The 16,023-nt window shown below is 42.4% G+C and overlaps 1 protein-coding gene across 4 annotated transcripts in view; it reads left to right on the top strand.

Annotated features, from left to right (window-relative positions):
* The first annotated feature begins 5,287 nt into the window (after positions 1–5,287).
* The window catches only part of LOC129732184 (arrestin domain-containing protein 4), an 81,006-nt gene continuing 70,270 nt past the window's right edge, over positions 5,288–16,023 (top strand). Inside the window, exons 1-2 of one of the 4 annotated variants that reach the window (XM_055692773.1) lie at positions 5,527–5,640; positions 5,705–5,905. In XM_055692773.1, the coding sequence (XP_055548748.1) occupies positions 5,785–5,905 (121 nt within the window). In that variant the 5' untranslated portion in view covers positions 5,527–5,640; positions 5,705–5,784. The other 3 variants (XM_055692776.1, XM_055692777.1, XM_055692772.1) reach the window with 3 other exon arrangements.

The raw sequence follows: 16,023 nt of genomic DNA, 5'->3' as shown, positions 1-16,023 counted from the left end.
GTTTGGGGCTTGTCATTAACACTGCCAAAACGAAGTACATGGTAGCTGGCAGAGACCGTGGGAGTCCCCGTGGTGTTGGTGCTGAAGTGGAGATAGATGGGGAACGATTTGAAATGGTTGACGAATTCGTTTATCTTGGTACGCTTGTGACATGTGACAACGATATGAGCCGTGAAGTGAAACGACGAGTTGCAGCTGCGAACAGGGCTTTCTACGGACTGCGTAACCAGCTAAGGTCCCGTAGTTTGCGAACTCGCACAAAACTAGCGCTGTATAGGACGCTGATACTCCCGGTGGCCCTTTACGGACATGAAGCATGGACGCTGAAGGAAGTTGATCGACGAGTGCTCGGAGTTTTTGAGCGTAAAGTTCTGCGATCGATACTTGGCGGTAAACTGGAAGATGGAGTGTGGCGCAGACGCATGAATCACGAGTTGTACCAGGTATACAAACATGCTGATATAGTGAAGGTAATACAGCGGGGCAGGCCTAGTGGACTGGACATGATGCCTGACGAGAGAGCCGCCAAAACTATCTTCAGTAGAGAACCAGGAAGAGGCCGTCGACTCCGTGGTAAGCCTCGCACGCGGTGGATGTGCGCGGTGGAAGAAGATGCACGATCTGCTGGTGTACGGGGAGACTGGAGAACGGCTGCCCAAGACAGAAGAAGCTGGACATCTCTAATTCGTTCGGCCCTAGACCGGTGAACGGTCCGTTAGCCAACAAAGTAAAGTAAAGTAAGTATATATAACTAGAGTGGCGCCGTGTCATCCAAAGTAACGCTGGTAACACTGGTAACACTGAACATCCTTTCGCTTTTCCCCACGCGTGTTTAATAGGTTGTTTGCTCAATTGGAATGACACTGACAGATAATTTTTATTCCAATTTTGACAGTGTCGCCACTCTATATATTTACAGGCACTCTACTTTTTATCAGCATTATGCACAATCCCCCCTGCAGGCGATAGTTTTGACGTCTGGGGGTTACCGGAAAATCTGCATGTTTAATATCCTTAAAATGAAACGTGTCATTCATCAATGATGAATTATGATTCATTCATTGACCCATCTGAATTGTACTCTTCGCACAAGCAATATGCCTGGTATGTTCCTAACATGATCCAGAACGGACTCAAAAGTAGAAATAAACTTACACTACACTATTTACTTCCGACAAAACCGTATTAACTCCTTGCGCACTTTTAGATTGTTTGGTAATTGATATCAGTGATGATCCAAGTCGGATCTCATACTTTATTCTTAATTGCTAACTTGAAAAAATTTTAGATTATAACAAATGACATCATAAAAAATACAAATCAAAACTACGAAACATGTTGTTCAGCAACACTGCCAGCACGCCTGATGATAAATTTTAACGCACTCGGGGTTTTCAATTTCAACCAATCAGCGAGTGGTTCCCAAAGTGGATGCAAATCTGTACCCAGTTGTCTTCCCTTAGAAGAAATCTTCTGAAAAAGTTAATACAAAATGAAGTTTTCGAAATGTATCACCCTCTGAAAAAATCGCTCTTTGAGTTGTTTACGGATGCGGTGTACTTCTGCATTTGTATCGTTCCCACCGTTCCAACTCCAAGAATTCTGCATTGATTTTGTAAAGAGCTTGTTGACAGTTCCTTATAAATTTTTCGTTGAGGATCGATAAAGCCGAAAAAAAGAAACTTCATTTCGTTTATTATTTATCGAGCAGTTGGACAGAACGGGGCACGGGATATTAGAGTTCCTGTATATTTATACAGAGTGGCGACACTGTCAAAGTAGGAATAAAAATTATCTGTCAGTGCCATTCCAATTGAGCAAACAACCTCCCAACAAACAATTTTGTTGGATAACGACTTGTTAAACTATAGTTCAACCGAAATCCACTGGATAATAGCTTATTAAGCTGTAAATCAACAAAATTGCTTGTTGGGCTATTATACCCCGTTCACACTACAACGCGTATCACCTGATATCAGGCGATTTGTGCTATCGAGGCCATATCACCATCAATATTGCCTGATATCCCATACAATCGAGCTGTCAACGGATATCACCTCAGTTACATGCTATCGCGGATATTAGAGGTGGGCAATCAGCTCACGAACTGATCTGAAGAGCTGGTTCGTCAAAGTGAGTGAGTGATCTTTCGCTCTTTTTTAAAGAGCGGTAACTCACCCCTTACTTCAAGCAAAAAGCTGAAACTGATTTTGTTGATCAGACACCGCAAGCGAGAGCCATATGAATGTTTTACACCCCAAGCGCAAAGCGGCGTGCGACATGGCAATAGAACTCCCAGAAAATAGCTGCCGCCGGCTGCCTACTCTCCTATGCATAATCATCCACCAGCCGCGGGAATAAAAAATAAAATCTACTTGCCACAGTTCACACACAGCACACGGGCTGGCTAACGCCGGGACGCACACGAAAAGTGGAACGAAAAGAGCGAAAGAACTGGTTCACTGATCTTTTGAATCTATGCAGACAATCCGCTCGCGAGCTGATCAGAAAATCAGTTCTTCACACTTAAATTTTTTTGCCGGGTCTCGGTAATTTATTGCCGAGAACGGCACCACTGAGTGCTCGGTTAAAAAAATAATGACAGCTGTCACAGTTTTTCGTGAATCTCGGTTCACCTAACTGATATTTCGGCTCGTTAATATTTTGTGCCGAAACTTCAGTTAGGTTGAACCGAGATTTTCGAAAAAATGTGACAGCTGTCATTTTTTTTCTAAACGAGCACTCAGTGGTGCCGTTCTCGGCAAAAATTACCGAGACCCAGCAAAAAAATTTAAGGGTGTTTAAAAGATCGAAATCTTCTGATCGCGAACGGATTGCCTGCGAGCTGAACAAAAGAGCCATCGGAAGAACCAGTTCTTCTGCGAGCGAAAGATTTCGCTCTTTCAAAGAACTGACGAGTCTTTTGATCAGCCTGCGAGCGGGTTGCCAGAAGATCAGTGAATCAGTTTTTTCGTTCTTTTCGTTCCACATCCATTCGTGTGCGTACTTGGCGTTAGCCAACCCATGTACCTGTGTATGGACTGTTGCAAGTTGTTTTTTTTTGTATGCTCTTGCGGCTGGCTGGTGGCTGGGTGATGAGAAATGCAGGTTATGCATATCAGGGCAGACGTTTGGTGGCAGCTTGTTTCTGGGAGTTCTATTGTAGTTTTGCGGGCGACCTTGCGCTTGGCAAATCGGGTGTAAAACTTTCACATGGCTCTCGCTTGCGGTGTCTGATAATTTGCTACACTGATAAAAACCAAAAATTATGTAGGAACGAAAAGAGCGAGTGAGCAGTTAAAAAGAACTAGTTCATCTTATGCCTTGTTCAGACTACGCCGGATATCACCTGATATCGCCAGATAATATCGGATATCACCTCGAGCGTTCACATTAGAGTGAGCTGATATGATTTGACATTTGCTTTGGTAATTGAAAAGAGAAGAAAACAAAAACAGGTCAAAGCTAAAACAAGACAACATGAGCAATGGGATTAGAATAGAGATGTCCGCGGGTTGGCTCGCACCAACGCGAAAATATTTCCTTCCTTTTTTCTCGCATGCAACGCGAAGTGCGAAATTTGTACACACTTAAAATTTTTTGCCGGGTCTCGGTAATTTATTGCCGAGAACGGCACCACTGAATGCTCGGTTAAAAAAATAATGACAGCTGTCTAATTTTTTCGTGAATCTCGGTTCACCTAACTGATATTTCGGCTCGTTATTATTTTGTGCCGAAACTTCAGTGAGGTTGAACCGAGATTTTCGAAAAAATGTGACAGCTGTCATTTTTTTACTAACCGAGCACTCAGTGGTGCCGTTCTCGGCAAAAATTACCGAGATCCGGCAAAAAAAATTAAGTGTGTCTGTTGGCCGTGTTGAAAAAACTGCGCACGCTCCATCCAAGTGTTTCATCAATTGGATATGAAAGTGACTCCGCATTGTTCTTTGAAGATTTTTTTTATCGAATTCAATCATTTTTCACTTTCGTTTCAAGTTGTCGCGCACATCAACTTATATCCATGAGCCGCACTTCATTTACGTGTGATTCCAACATCCCTTTCAAGTGAATTGCACTTGAATCTGCCCCACTGTTTCATCACAGTGATTATCATGTGCGAAACACTTTCGGTTGATTTGTTTTGTTTTTATGTGTCAAATGAAGTGCCGTTTGTGCTGAAAAGTAGAAAAATGGCGACAGATGAAAAGTCAGCGAGTGTCATACGGCTTGGAAGCTCGACGATTTTCCGGGCTAAATTTGTAAATGTTTGCAAGGTAAGTTATTTATGTCACGTAAAATAATCCAATTCTTTCACCGCGAGCACAAGATCACAGAGATTCTGATGAAAGCATCTTTTCGCTAGAGGCAAGTATTTGTTTACTTAAACATTGATTAACACAATTAAATTAATTAAATTTTTTGTTTGCTTTACAGGCTTCTTCAACAGAGAAGTAAAGTTTATATTTGATAATGAATTATTATAGATAAAATTAAATTTTGAATTTTATAAATAAAACAAAGGTTGCATTATATGCAATAATTTCCATGTAAAACTGTTTTCATTTTGAAATCGAATATAAATCATTCGAAGCTCGGTAAACATTCATATGAGATTCAAAATCCAAACACTTTATGTCTATATGTCATAACACGAGAATTGAAAGTGTTTTCCTTTTGGAAATGAGGTGTTGCACGATAAATAATTCTAAAGTGTTTCGCATATGAATTCTATATGTTTTGACCAGTAGGGCAAAATCAAGTGCAAAACACTTTATAATGTCGTGTCGATTTCTTTGAGTGTGCACCATGAAGAGAAATTTTGGTGTGTAGTTCATACACGTGTTCATTTTGAATTCGTATGGATTTATGGGTCAAGATTTACATCGGTGTATAAATAACAAATTCAAGATTTTCCTATCTGCAGTAAACACGAGCAAGAAAACAGAAAAAAGCAAAAACATTGCATTTGACGTTTCTATGTTGTACTCGATGTTATACCTCTTATATTTGCGCAGATTTTCTTAAAATAAGTGTAGATTTTTATAGACCTTTGCCTGCGCGAACGAATATTTTCGGATTACGGATAGATTTTTTTTCAGATTTCGAGCACATTTTTCCGGTTTTTCGAGCAGTTGCAGACATTTTTCAAAAACATCTGGCATCTCTGAATCCATTTGTGCCTGCTGTCAGTATAGAGGTGTATGAATAGTGGCGGTGATATACTATCTCGTTTACACATACGTTGAGATGTTAGCTTTTGAAACATGACGTGATGCCATAAGGTTGGCTCAATATTACCAATACACTAAAGTCGATTTTTACGTGGATTTCATTTTATTATCGTGGCTGTTATTTTCACGCACTCTGGGATATACACGATTTTTAGCGGATATCGGAGTTTACGAGGTAAATTCGTTCAGAGCATCTATGGAATTTTTTGCAAGGCAAGTGTTTTTACTTAGAATTCGAAATCATTGTTGTTTTTCGAGCAATGTCGAATTTGACGCAATTTCTTACGAGCCACATATCGCGCGTAAAAAGCTACTCTAGTGTACCGACTTGATCAATGATCATTCGTTATTGTGTGTACGATCATTGATGAGTTTTCGTTTTCGCAAGATTGCTTTAGAATTATAAAATGTTAGAGTCTTTCATAATAGCTGTATTACTAAAAAACAATAACGTGTTTGAAAATCGTTTGTAGGAACATTTCGGAGCAATGAAATGACACAACGAGTTATTGAACAATATAGTAGTGCGACAACTTGACTGTGACTGTTAATCATGCCAAGAAAGCTTTTAAAATTTTTGATTCTGTTTGATAACTCATCTCTACTGTATTTTCCGGGACAATTTCTCTCTGGAAGAGTGCTACTTGAACTGCAAGAAAACACACCTGTTCTAGGTAAATAACGTTTTTCTTTCAACCAGGATCAGCGCATACCTACCTGTGAAAAAAATGTCCATCAAATAAAAAGTCTCTGACCTTCAATTAATTTACCACGTATAGGTTATAGCTGAGAGGTTATAGTAATATATATCAAAACTACATTTTAGATTAAGGAAGTTCGAAAAAAAAAACTTCAATATTACAGCCAAGTTTTACACGTAGAACTCACAAATTCCAAAAAGATGTATATGTGTATAAAACGCATGCTAGACTTTGTCATTAACCCTTTATAAGGCCCTGGAAACTAAGATAAAAACTTCAGTAAAATGTATTCCTTACAGGAGGAACAACACATCTGAACCTTTGTTAAAAAATTCACTATTGAATCAATTGACAAAATTGGTGGCAATATAGTTGCCACTGCCCGTTAACAGCACAATGTTCTTGTTCCTTTGTAGAAGACAGAACCACTGCGACATTTTTTTTATCTATTGTGGTACCCGCATAATCAATAAGGGGCCATCCACATACCACGTGGACAGATTTTTAACGATTTTGACCCCTCCCCCTCCGTATTGAACCGTGGACATTAGCCAACCCCCCCCCCCCCTCCAATGCTGTCCACGTGGTATGTGGCTGGCCCCTAACCATAAACGAATGATAATCCATATGGTTTGATACCCCATACAGTCGGGACTATATCTCGAACTAGTTGTTAGGCACGTTTTATGGTTATTGATTATGCGGGTATGCTTCAACTTACTCTAAGTGCGTACGAGCAGGTACATCACTATTTGGCGAGTTGATGTCCTTGCTACATTGCACATTCATCCCAGTTGGGCAACGCACTTCGTATGAAATTCATTGCCTCACCGGGACTTGCCCTCCAAATTTCGGTAGGATCTATGCGTCCCTTACCGAAGATACGCAATCTGCGTTGTACTAATACTCGGCATTCGCAGATTTATCATCATCAAGTTTGCCTATCTTCTTGAGATGATACTTGGACAGTGCCCTGTAATAAGACCTGTGAATGTCCTCAGGTCGTTCTTGTTTAACCTGAGCAGCACGAGGCTCTTCTCGCGATTTGGCTCCAAGAATCTTTTCGATTGTCGTAATCCGCTTATGACATCCCAGTTTGCTTTGATGGTCGCTTTCTCCCATTCATCGAGCTCAGCTTTTAGAGCGCTCGGGGAGACTCCACAGAAAGGTTCTGGGCCAACAAAGTTAGTGGATGACCCTTGTCTGGCTAGTAAGTCGACCGTCTCGTTTCTTTCGATTCCACAATGACCAGGAACCCAGTATAAGTTTTTCATACATAACTAATAGCTAATAGGTTATTCATAGCTAATTTTCGGAGCGACAGGATGCATTTCCACACTAGTTCAGAGTGGCAGGAAGGAGAATTCAGGGCTGTTAGTGCTGCCGGACTATCACAGAAAATGCCGATAATTTCTTTTCATAATTTCTCGATAATTTCTTTTCAGACACATATTCTTTCGTTCTATAATCGCGTATATTTCCGTTTGGAATACTGTTGGCCAGTGTCCTATGGGAAAATAATCACAGGAAGGTTGTGTGCAAAGCCACGACCGCAGGGTTGAAGTAGAATACTTTAACAAGAAAGATAACCCGGCTGCTTGCGTGTCAGTCATTTTGAAATAGGATTTGTTTCGTATATAAATATCACACTGCTGTGCATTTGCAGCAGCATCAAACCTCAGTTGCAGTTTAATAATAACCATTCATTATGCTTTTCCAAATACATTTAGTAGCCTTGAAAAAGGCCGACTGCTGCAACTGCAATTTTAATTCAATTATTGCATTAATGCTTCATGGCCAGATATACCCGCTGCAACTGCTGCGCTAACCGTAACCATGTCACAGTTGTGGCCGCTATACGCTGCCATTGGTATCCGCTGTCCCTGCATCAGCTGGCCCAATCATATAACGACCAATCAGAGGTCGAATTTTTCGTTTTGACAAGGCTTGACTATTTTCAATAGTACAATAGTTTGAATAATAAAATTACAATTATCTTCATTTGGGAAGAATCTTAGAATCTTGCTGCAGGAACGAAGGAAATCCATCGAATACTAACCGATTTATTAGCATTTGAAATTGGGCATATTTTCACTTTTTTCGCTTTTAGATTTTCATTTCACATCCCTATGTAGCCGAACTTCCTGAGAGAAGTATTCTACTTCAAAAATTATTAATGCCTGGTTCTGTGAATCCCGCACCCGCGGAACCATTCATTTTAGAACCGTCTGTGTAGAAGCAAAGTGAACCGTCCCGAATTGTGGGTCCACCTTGTTGCCATCTTTCTCGTTCTATCTCTAATATTCTGTAGGGAGTTTCGAAATTTGGTTTCCTCTCCAGCCAATCCTCCTTACTTTTTATTAGATTATTTATTTGGAAACCTTTCCTTTACCTTTACCTTACCTTTTGTATTTTTTTTTCTTCATCTTTAATTTATTTGACACGGCACAAATACAATTTAATGTTTAACGGCGCCAAATATATCTGGTAGCTTACTTTCTAAAGTATCTTAATAACTAAAAGCAAATTTTTCATCCTCGCTGCCGACTACGAGCTGAAACTAAATCTAACTTAAAGCTAGAATGTTTTGCATTAAAAGCACTGATTTGTTGTTTGATGGTTTTCCATCGCCATAGGTAAGCAGCATATTGAATATGTTCCGCTGCTGGGCCAAGATATTACGGACTGGCATATTGGGTTGTCTCCCTCGGGACCTGAGAGTATCGTGCGGGTCTAGTTGCTGTTTCCGGATCCGGGGTCTTAACGTGTTCTTGTCGTTTGGTTGGATGTAGGCGGAAGGGAATAGGATTAAACTGGGGCGTGGATGGATTTCAGGAGAACGTATATAAGGGACATGTAGGATAGGTCACGGCTCGCCAAGACATCACGAACAGGAACAGCCGGCTGCCTACTTTCGGCCTGCAGGGAAGCTATTAATTTAGACCTGGCGTCACGGTGTACAGGGCATAACCAAACCGCATGCTCTATGTCGTGATAACCCTCACCACAGGCACAGATACCACTTTCCCCGAGCCCAACACGACGGAGATGCGCGTCAAATCTATAGTGATTGGACATAAGCCGGGACATCACGCAAATGAAATCCCGACCTTCATCCAACCCCTTGAACCACGGGTTCGTCGATACTTTGGGGATTATGGAATGTAACCACCTTCCCAGTTCCCCTCTGGTCCAAGAATTTTGCCAACTGATGATCGTATTCTGACGTACAAGTGCGAAAAATTCATTAAAGGCAATTGTTCTTTCATAAATATCACCGTTTGTTGCGCCCACCTTAGCCAAAGAATCCGCTTTCTCATTGCCCGGTATCGAGCAGTGAGAAGGGACCCACGCTAAGGTAATGTGAAACGATTTTTCGGAGAAAGCACTCAGATGTTCCCGTATTTTCCCCAGGAAATACGGAGAGTGCTTAACATCTTTCATCGATCGGAGAGCCTCAATGGAACTGAGACTGTCCGTAAAGATGAAATAATGGTCCGTGGGCATTTTTTCGATAATCCCTAGGGTGTACTGAATTGCAGCCAATTCTGCGACGTAAACAGAAGCAGGATTATCAAGCTTATGGGAGACGGTTAAATTGTTATTGAAAATACCGAAGCCAGTGGACCCATCAAGAAGTGATCCGTCAGTGTAGAACATATTGTCGCAGTTGATGTTTCGATATTTATTGGAAAAAATTTTGGGGATCTGCTGCACGCGTAAATGATCCGGGATTCCACGAGTTTCTTCTATCATGGATGTATCGAAAAACACAGTAGAATCAGAAGTATTTGATAAGTCGACACGATTTGGAATATTCGAAGAAGGGTTAATATTTTGGGACATGTGATGGAAATACAATGTCATAAAACGGGTTTGAGAATTAAGTTCGATTAACCTTTCAAAATTTTCAATCACGGGACGGTTCAAGACCTCACATTTGATAAGAATACGAGAAGACAGTACTCCAGCTAAGACCTCCAAACTCATCGTATGGGTCGATTGCATGCAACCCAAGGCGATACGCAAACAACGATATTGTATTCGCTCCAGTTTGATCAGATGTGTGTTTGCGCGGAGCGGAAGCAGAAACACCCGTATTCAATAACAGACAATATCGTTGTTTGGTAAAGCCTTATAAGGTCTCCTGGATGGGCTCCCCACCATTGTCCGGTTATTGTACGAAGACAATTCACTCTTTGTTGACATTTTTTCATCAAATACCTCACGTGACAACCCCAGGTGCCTTTAGAGTCGACCCAGATACCAAGATATTTGTGTACCAAAACCTGAGAAATCGTTTTACCCATTAATTGTGTTTGAAGCTGAGCAGGTTCATGCTTCCTAGAAAAAACTACTATCTCAGTCTTCTCCGGAGAGAATTCGATACCTAGCTGTAAAGCCCAAGCAGACAAATTGTCCAAGGTATCTTGCAATGGTCCTTGCAAATCGGCAGCTTTGGCTCCTGTAACAGAGATTACACTGTCGTCTGCAAGTTGTCTTATCGTGCATGAATTTGCCAGACATTCGTCGATGTCATTTACATAAAAGTTGTAAAGAAGGGGGCTTAAACATTAGCCCTGGGGAAGACCCATGTAGCTAATGCGAAAAGTTGCCAAATCGCCGTGCGTAAAATGCATGTGCTTTTCGGACAACAAATTGTGCAAAAAATTGTTTAAAATTGGAGAAAATCCTTGTCGGTGAAGTTTGCCCGAAAGAATGTCAATAGAAACGAAATCAAAAGCCCCCTTAATGTCCAAGAACGCAGACGCCATTTGTTCTTTGCGAGCATACGCCAGCTGAATATCTGTTGAAAGCAGCGCAAGACAATCATTCGTTCCTTTGGCACGGCGGAAGCCAAATTGAGTATCTGATAGTAGGCCATTTGATTCGACCCAATGGTCTAAACTACGGAGTATCATTTTTTCCATCAATTTCCGGATACAGGATAGCATTGCAATCGGCCTATAAGAGTTGTGATCAGAAGCTGGTTTCCCTGGTTTTTGGATGGCGATCACCTTCACTTGCCTCCAATCCTGCGGTACAATGTTTTGCTCCAGGAACTTATTGAACAAGTTCAACAAGCGCCTCTTGGCATTGCCGGGTAGATTCTTCAACAAGTTGAATTTGATTCTATCTAACCCAGGCGCGTTATTGTTACAGGACAGGAGGGCAACTGAAAATTCTGCCATCGTAAAAGGTGATTCTATCGCATCGTGGCCCGGAGACGCATCACGAACAATATTTTGCTCAGGAACAAAGTCCGGACATACTTTCCTGGCAAAATCAAATATCCACCTACTTGAAGACTCCTCGCTTTCATTGACCGTTACGCGATTCCGCATTTTTCGGGCTGTGTTCCAAAGAGTGCTCATCGATGTCTCCCTCGACGTCTCGTTCACGAACCGACGCCAATATCCGCGTTTCTTTGCTTTAGCCAAGCTTTTAAGCTTGGTATCAAGCTCCGAACACCGTAAATAGTCGCCAGGTATACCTCCCTTCTGGTAGGCCAAAAACGCGGCGTCGAGAATCAAGCCCGCCAGGAGGTTGTATTCTTCGTATTCTTCAAGTGGTGTATGATGTTGAATCGAATCGACCGCTTTTGAAATCATTTCCTCGTATAACTTCCAATCGACATTCCGTGTGAGGTCATACGGAATGTCAACTGGTCGCATGCGAGTTGACCCGTTATTAGTTGAAATAAGAATAGGCAAATGGTCGCTACCGTGAGGATCGAGGATTACCTTCCATGTGCAATCCAACCGTAGCGACGTCGAACATGAGGATAGATCCAAAGCGCTTGGGCGCGCTGGAGGTTTCGGGATACGTGTCATTTCACCGTTGTTTAAAATAGCCATGTCGAAGTCATCGCAAAGGTTATAGATTAAAGAGGAGCGGTTATCATTGTAAGGGGAACTCCAAGCCACACCATGAGAGTTGAAGTCTCCCAAAATCAAATGTGGCGAGGGAAGAAGTTCTATTAAATCAAAAAACAGCCGTTGCCCAACCTGTGCTCTGGGAGGAATATATATTGAGGCAATACAAAGCTCTTTACCTTGTATTGTCATTTGACATGCGACAACTTCGATGCCTGGAATCGAGGGGAGGTTAATACGATAGAAAGAATAGCACTTTTAATCCCTAAAAGTACTCCTCCATATGGGGTGTCTCGATCAAGGCGAATAATATTAAAATCATGGAAGTTGAGATCAATATTTGAAGTAAGCCAAGTTTCACAAAGGGAAAATGCACCGCATTTGTTTTTATTTATCAAAACTTTAAACGAATCAATTTTTGGTAAAATACTTCTACAATTCCACTGTAAGACAGAGATAGAATCCTTCATATACGCAGTTGAATTAGGCATCGAAGGATACAATCGCCGCAAGGAGGGGCCATTGGGCAGTCAACTGCTTCGAAAATGATCTAACTGTTGGGAGAAATGCTGTAAGAAAAATTTTAATTGGATCGGGTACATTGAAAGTTTCAAAAATCCAGTCCACAATGTCAGAAAATTTCACTAGTCCAGAGTTTGTTTCATCAACTGGATGTGCAAAATGAACAACTGGGGTTTTAGATGTTCCTGGCAGTGCTGGGAACTCCTTCTGGGACTTTAAATTTGCAAGCCCAGGAGGAGTTTGCTTCGGTTTTTCCGCAGCACTGTTTGGTTTGCTTGTAACTTTCATTTCACTTTGAGAAATCTTAGGACTTTTTCTGGGAAGTTTAGGAGAGGAAATATTTTTCCTCTTTCTAGACTCCCCAGGATTGGCGTAAGATGTTCCCGCTGGTGAATCGTCTGAATCGGTTTCATCAGAGGACAACAGATCATAAGGGTTTGATGTAATGGGAGAAGTGGTAACGGTCTTCTTCAGCATCTCAGCGTAAGAACGCTTCGAACGCTCTTTGAGAGACCTCTTTATTTTATCCCTGCGCTGCATGTACACCGCACATGTCGAGAGCTCATGCTGACTCTCCCCACAGTGAATGCATTTTTCAGCATTTTTACTGCAGGAATCATCCGCATGATTCTCCCCACACTTGCCACAACGTGCCTTATTGCAGCAGTAGGCGGCGGTGTGGCCTAACTGCTTACAATTCAGGCAGTTCATGACGCGAGGCACATATAATCGCACAGGGAGACGAACCCGGTGGATCGAGACGTGGCTTGGTAGCGCTGACCCGGCGAACGTAACTCGAAACAAGTCTGACGGGGTGTATACTGTTTTGCTACCGATGATCGATGCTGACCGCAATTGCTTGCAGTCGAGCACCTTTACATCGGGACAGGTTTTGTTTTTAAAGCACCCTTTGGCACTTGCCCCTATACACTCGACGGACAGACTCGAATCGGTTATGACACCGTCGATCTCCACGTCTCGTGCGGGTATGTAAACGCGATACTCGCGTGTGAAGAGCTCAGAGCGAGCTATATCGTTGGCCTCTTTCAGGTTACTGACCACGACACGGAGCTTGTTAGGCCGGACCTTGGAAATTTCGGTCACGCCCTTGTACTCCTTCGTCAGGTCTTTAGAAATCTGCAAGAGGTTCAACTGTTTCGATTTCGGTCCCGCCTTTGGCCGAAAATAGACAGTATAGCTGCCCTGGGCTCCGTCTGGGTAAAGCCTGGGGCGAGGGGGGACTGAAGAATGAACAGGGGAGGGGGTAACAGAAGGGTCAGGGTCAGAGGGGTTCGGGGATGGTGGCGCGGGAGGCGAGGGATCTACATCCATCCCGCTAAGTCTAGCGCACTAGCGCCGACAAGAGCACGTACCTTTTTACTTCTCTCTTCCAGTAAGGTTGGTTGTCCGATCGTTCGAAGTTGCAGCCGTTACAGCCAGCAGCACCAATACAGCAGCACCAAACAGCCACCAGCAGCGAGCCAGGTGTGAGATCACTCCACACAGCGATACAACTCACTGTCAACTGATGGCTTCTTCTTTTTCCTCTTTTGTGTCTCGTCCACTGCTGTAGCACAATTCAGCCAGCAGCCAAATCGGCTTACGCACCAGCTGGTAGTCACGATGCGAAACAGTTGCACAAAGGCGCGACCTTGAACCCGGATTTATTTCACTCGACCAGGCAAACAATGCCAACACTTGTTCACACGTCTTTTGTTTTATATTCTATCGGAGCGATCACCGATCACACGTCCGATACTGATGCGTGTTCGGCACAGAATGAACCTTTCAGTATTCTCAGGTGTCCTATTAGATCTTCTTTTAGGTTGTACTGTCGATTTATCCTTAGAGCACTTTTTTCCGCTTCTAGTTGAACCACTTGATAAAGTGGAAGAAGGTGAAGTATTGCATCTAGAGCTTTTGGTGGAGTGCTTCTCATAGCTCCACAAACGATGCACAGACCAATCTTTGGATTTTACCTAGCTTAGCTTGAGTGGATGTTTCAGTGGTTTTGGACCACCAAACTAACGAGGCGTAGGTTATTCTGGGTATGATTATTGTTTTATATATTTAATGTATCATGCTAGGTTCGAGACCCCAGCTTTTTCCAATGGCTCTGCTGCATACCCATAGGGTGTTTGTGGCCTTGGTAATTGTTTGTTCCCTTGAGTGTTCAAGCTTAGTTTCTGGTCAAGTATGATTCCCAAATATTTGACTTCAGTGCAGTGGAAAGCTTTATATCGGCTCCTTCGAATCGCAATTTAGGAATAATGTATTTCCTTTACCGAGTGAAAAGAACAATAGTTGTTTTGGATGGATTTACATCCAACCCCTCTCACTTGCACCATTGAGCTGTGAGATTAAGAGCAGTTTGCATTCTATTATAAATAACGCAGTCGTGCTTCCCCCTGACTGAAATCACTACGTCGTCTGCAAAACCTATCACTTCGAAGCCGTTTTCCGATAGGCTCCGAAAAAGATCGTCTACGATTAATGACCATAACAGGGGAGATAACATCCCTCCTTGAGGGCATCCTTTTGTAGTTTTTCTTGTTAGGGACGTGCCACCGAGTTTAGCCGTTATTTCGTGACAGCACAATGTTGGTGGCAATATCGTGACCACTACCCGTTAACCGCATAAACATTGGTGGCAATATAATTGCCACTGCCCGTTAACCCCAAAAACGTTGGAAGCATTTTTTTGCAGCTGCATTGTAAGCTTGCTTTTTTGTGATTAGAAAAATAAAACATCATAGTAACTAGAATGAAAAAGATCGAAACAAAAAAATATTCAAGTGGTATCCTGAAAAAAAAATTAAGGAAGAAATTTGAAATTTGTCGTCCAATACGCCATGTATTTTACCAAAAAAAAAACTGCATAATGTTTGTCAGCAACCAGTGTGTTGCGACGGACTATCTTGACGGGGCGACTTCACGATCAGATAGGATCCGGCTCGAAGGACCACTGTCAGCAACCAGTGTGTTGCGACGGACTATCTTGACGGGGTGAGACGTACCTGCCGGAGAGAACGGACCACTGTCAGCAACCAGTGTGTTGCGACGGACTATCTTGACGGGGCGACTTCACGATCAGATAGGATCCGGACAAGGACCACTGTCAGCAACCAGTGTGTTGCGACGGACTATCTTGACGGGGTGAGACGTACCTGCCGGAGAGAACGGACCACTGTCAGCAACCAGTGTGTTGCGACGGACTATCCTGACGGGGCGACTTCACGATCAGATAGGATCCGGACAAGGGGACGAAATCGGAACAAGAAACTATTTTTCACTCGTCGATTAAAGTTCGAACAAATCCTTAAGAGCTATTTATTTTATCGACTGGTTTGTTACAATGGTTGTTAACGAATGAAAATTTTTCACTGCTTATCCGTGCATGGCTTGCTTGTCGCCAACAAAATTGTGGATTTACCTGATATTACTTGATTTTCGGACTACAATCGTTTAATAAGATCGACAGCTTATTATTTGAAGATGAGAAAGATTCTTGGCCTTCCCAAAAAGGATAAACCGAAGAAGTTTTCAATTAACGTTCAGGACATGGAGGAAGCAACAAATCTATGGTATAGAAAAGTACAAATGGATATATTTCACGACGAGGTCCACAGTTTGAGGACAACCGGCTATGTGAAAAGGTCAAGTCGATTGTTCACGTACTCCCCCATATTGGTC

The sequence above is a fragment of the Wyeomyia smithii genome, chromosome 3 (assembly GCF_029784165.1).
Source record: "Wyeomyia smithii strain HCP4-BCI-WySm-NY-G18 chromosome 3, ASM2978416v1, whole genome shotgun sequence".
NCBI lineage: Eukaryota > Metazoa > Arthropoda > Insecta > Diptera > Culicidae > Wyeomyia > Wyeomyia smithii.
This window is presented reverse-complemented; position numbering and strand designations above follow the sequence as displayed.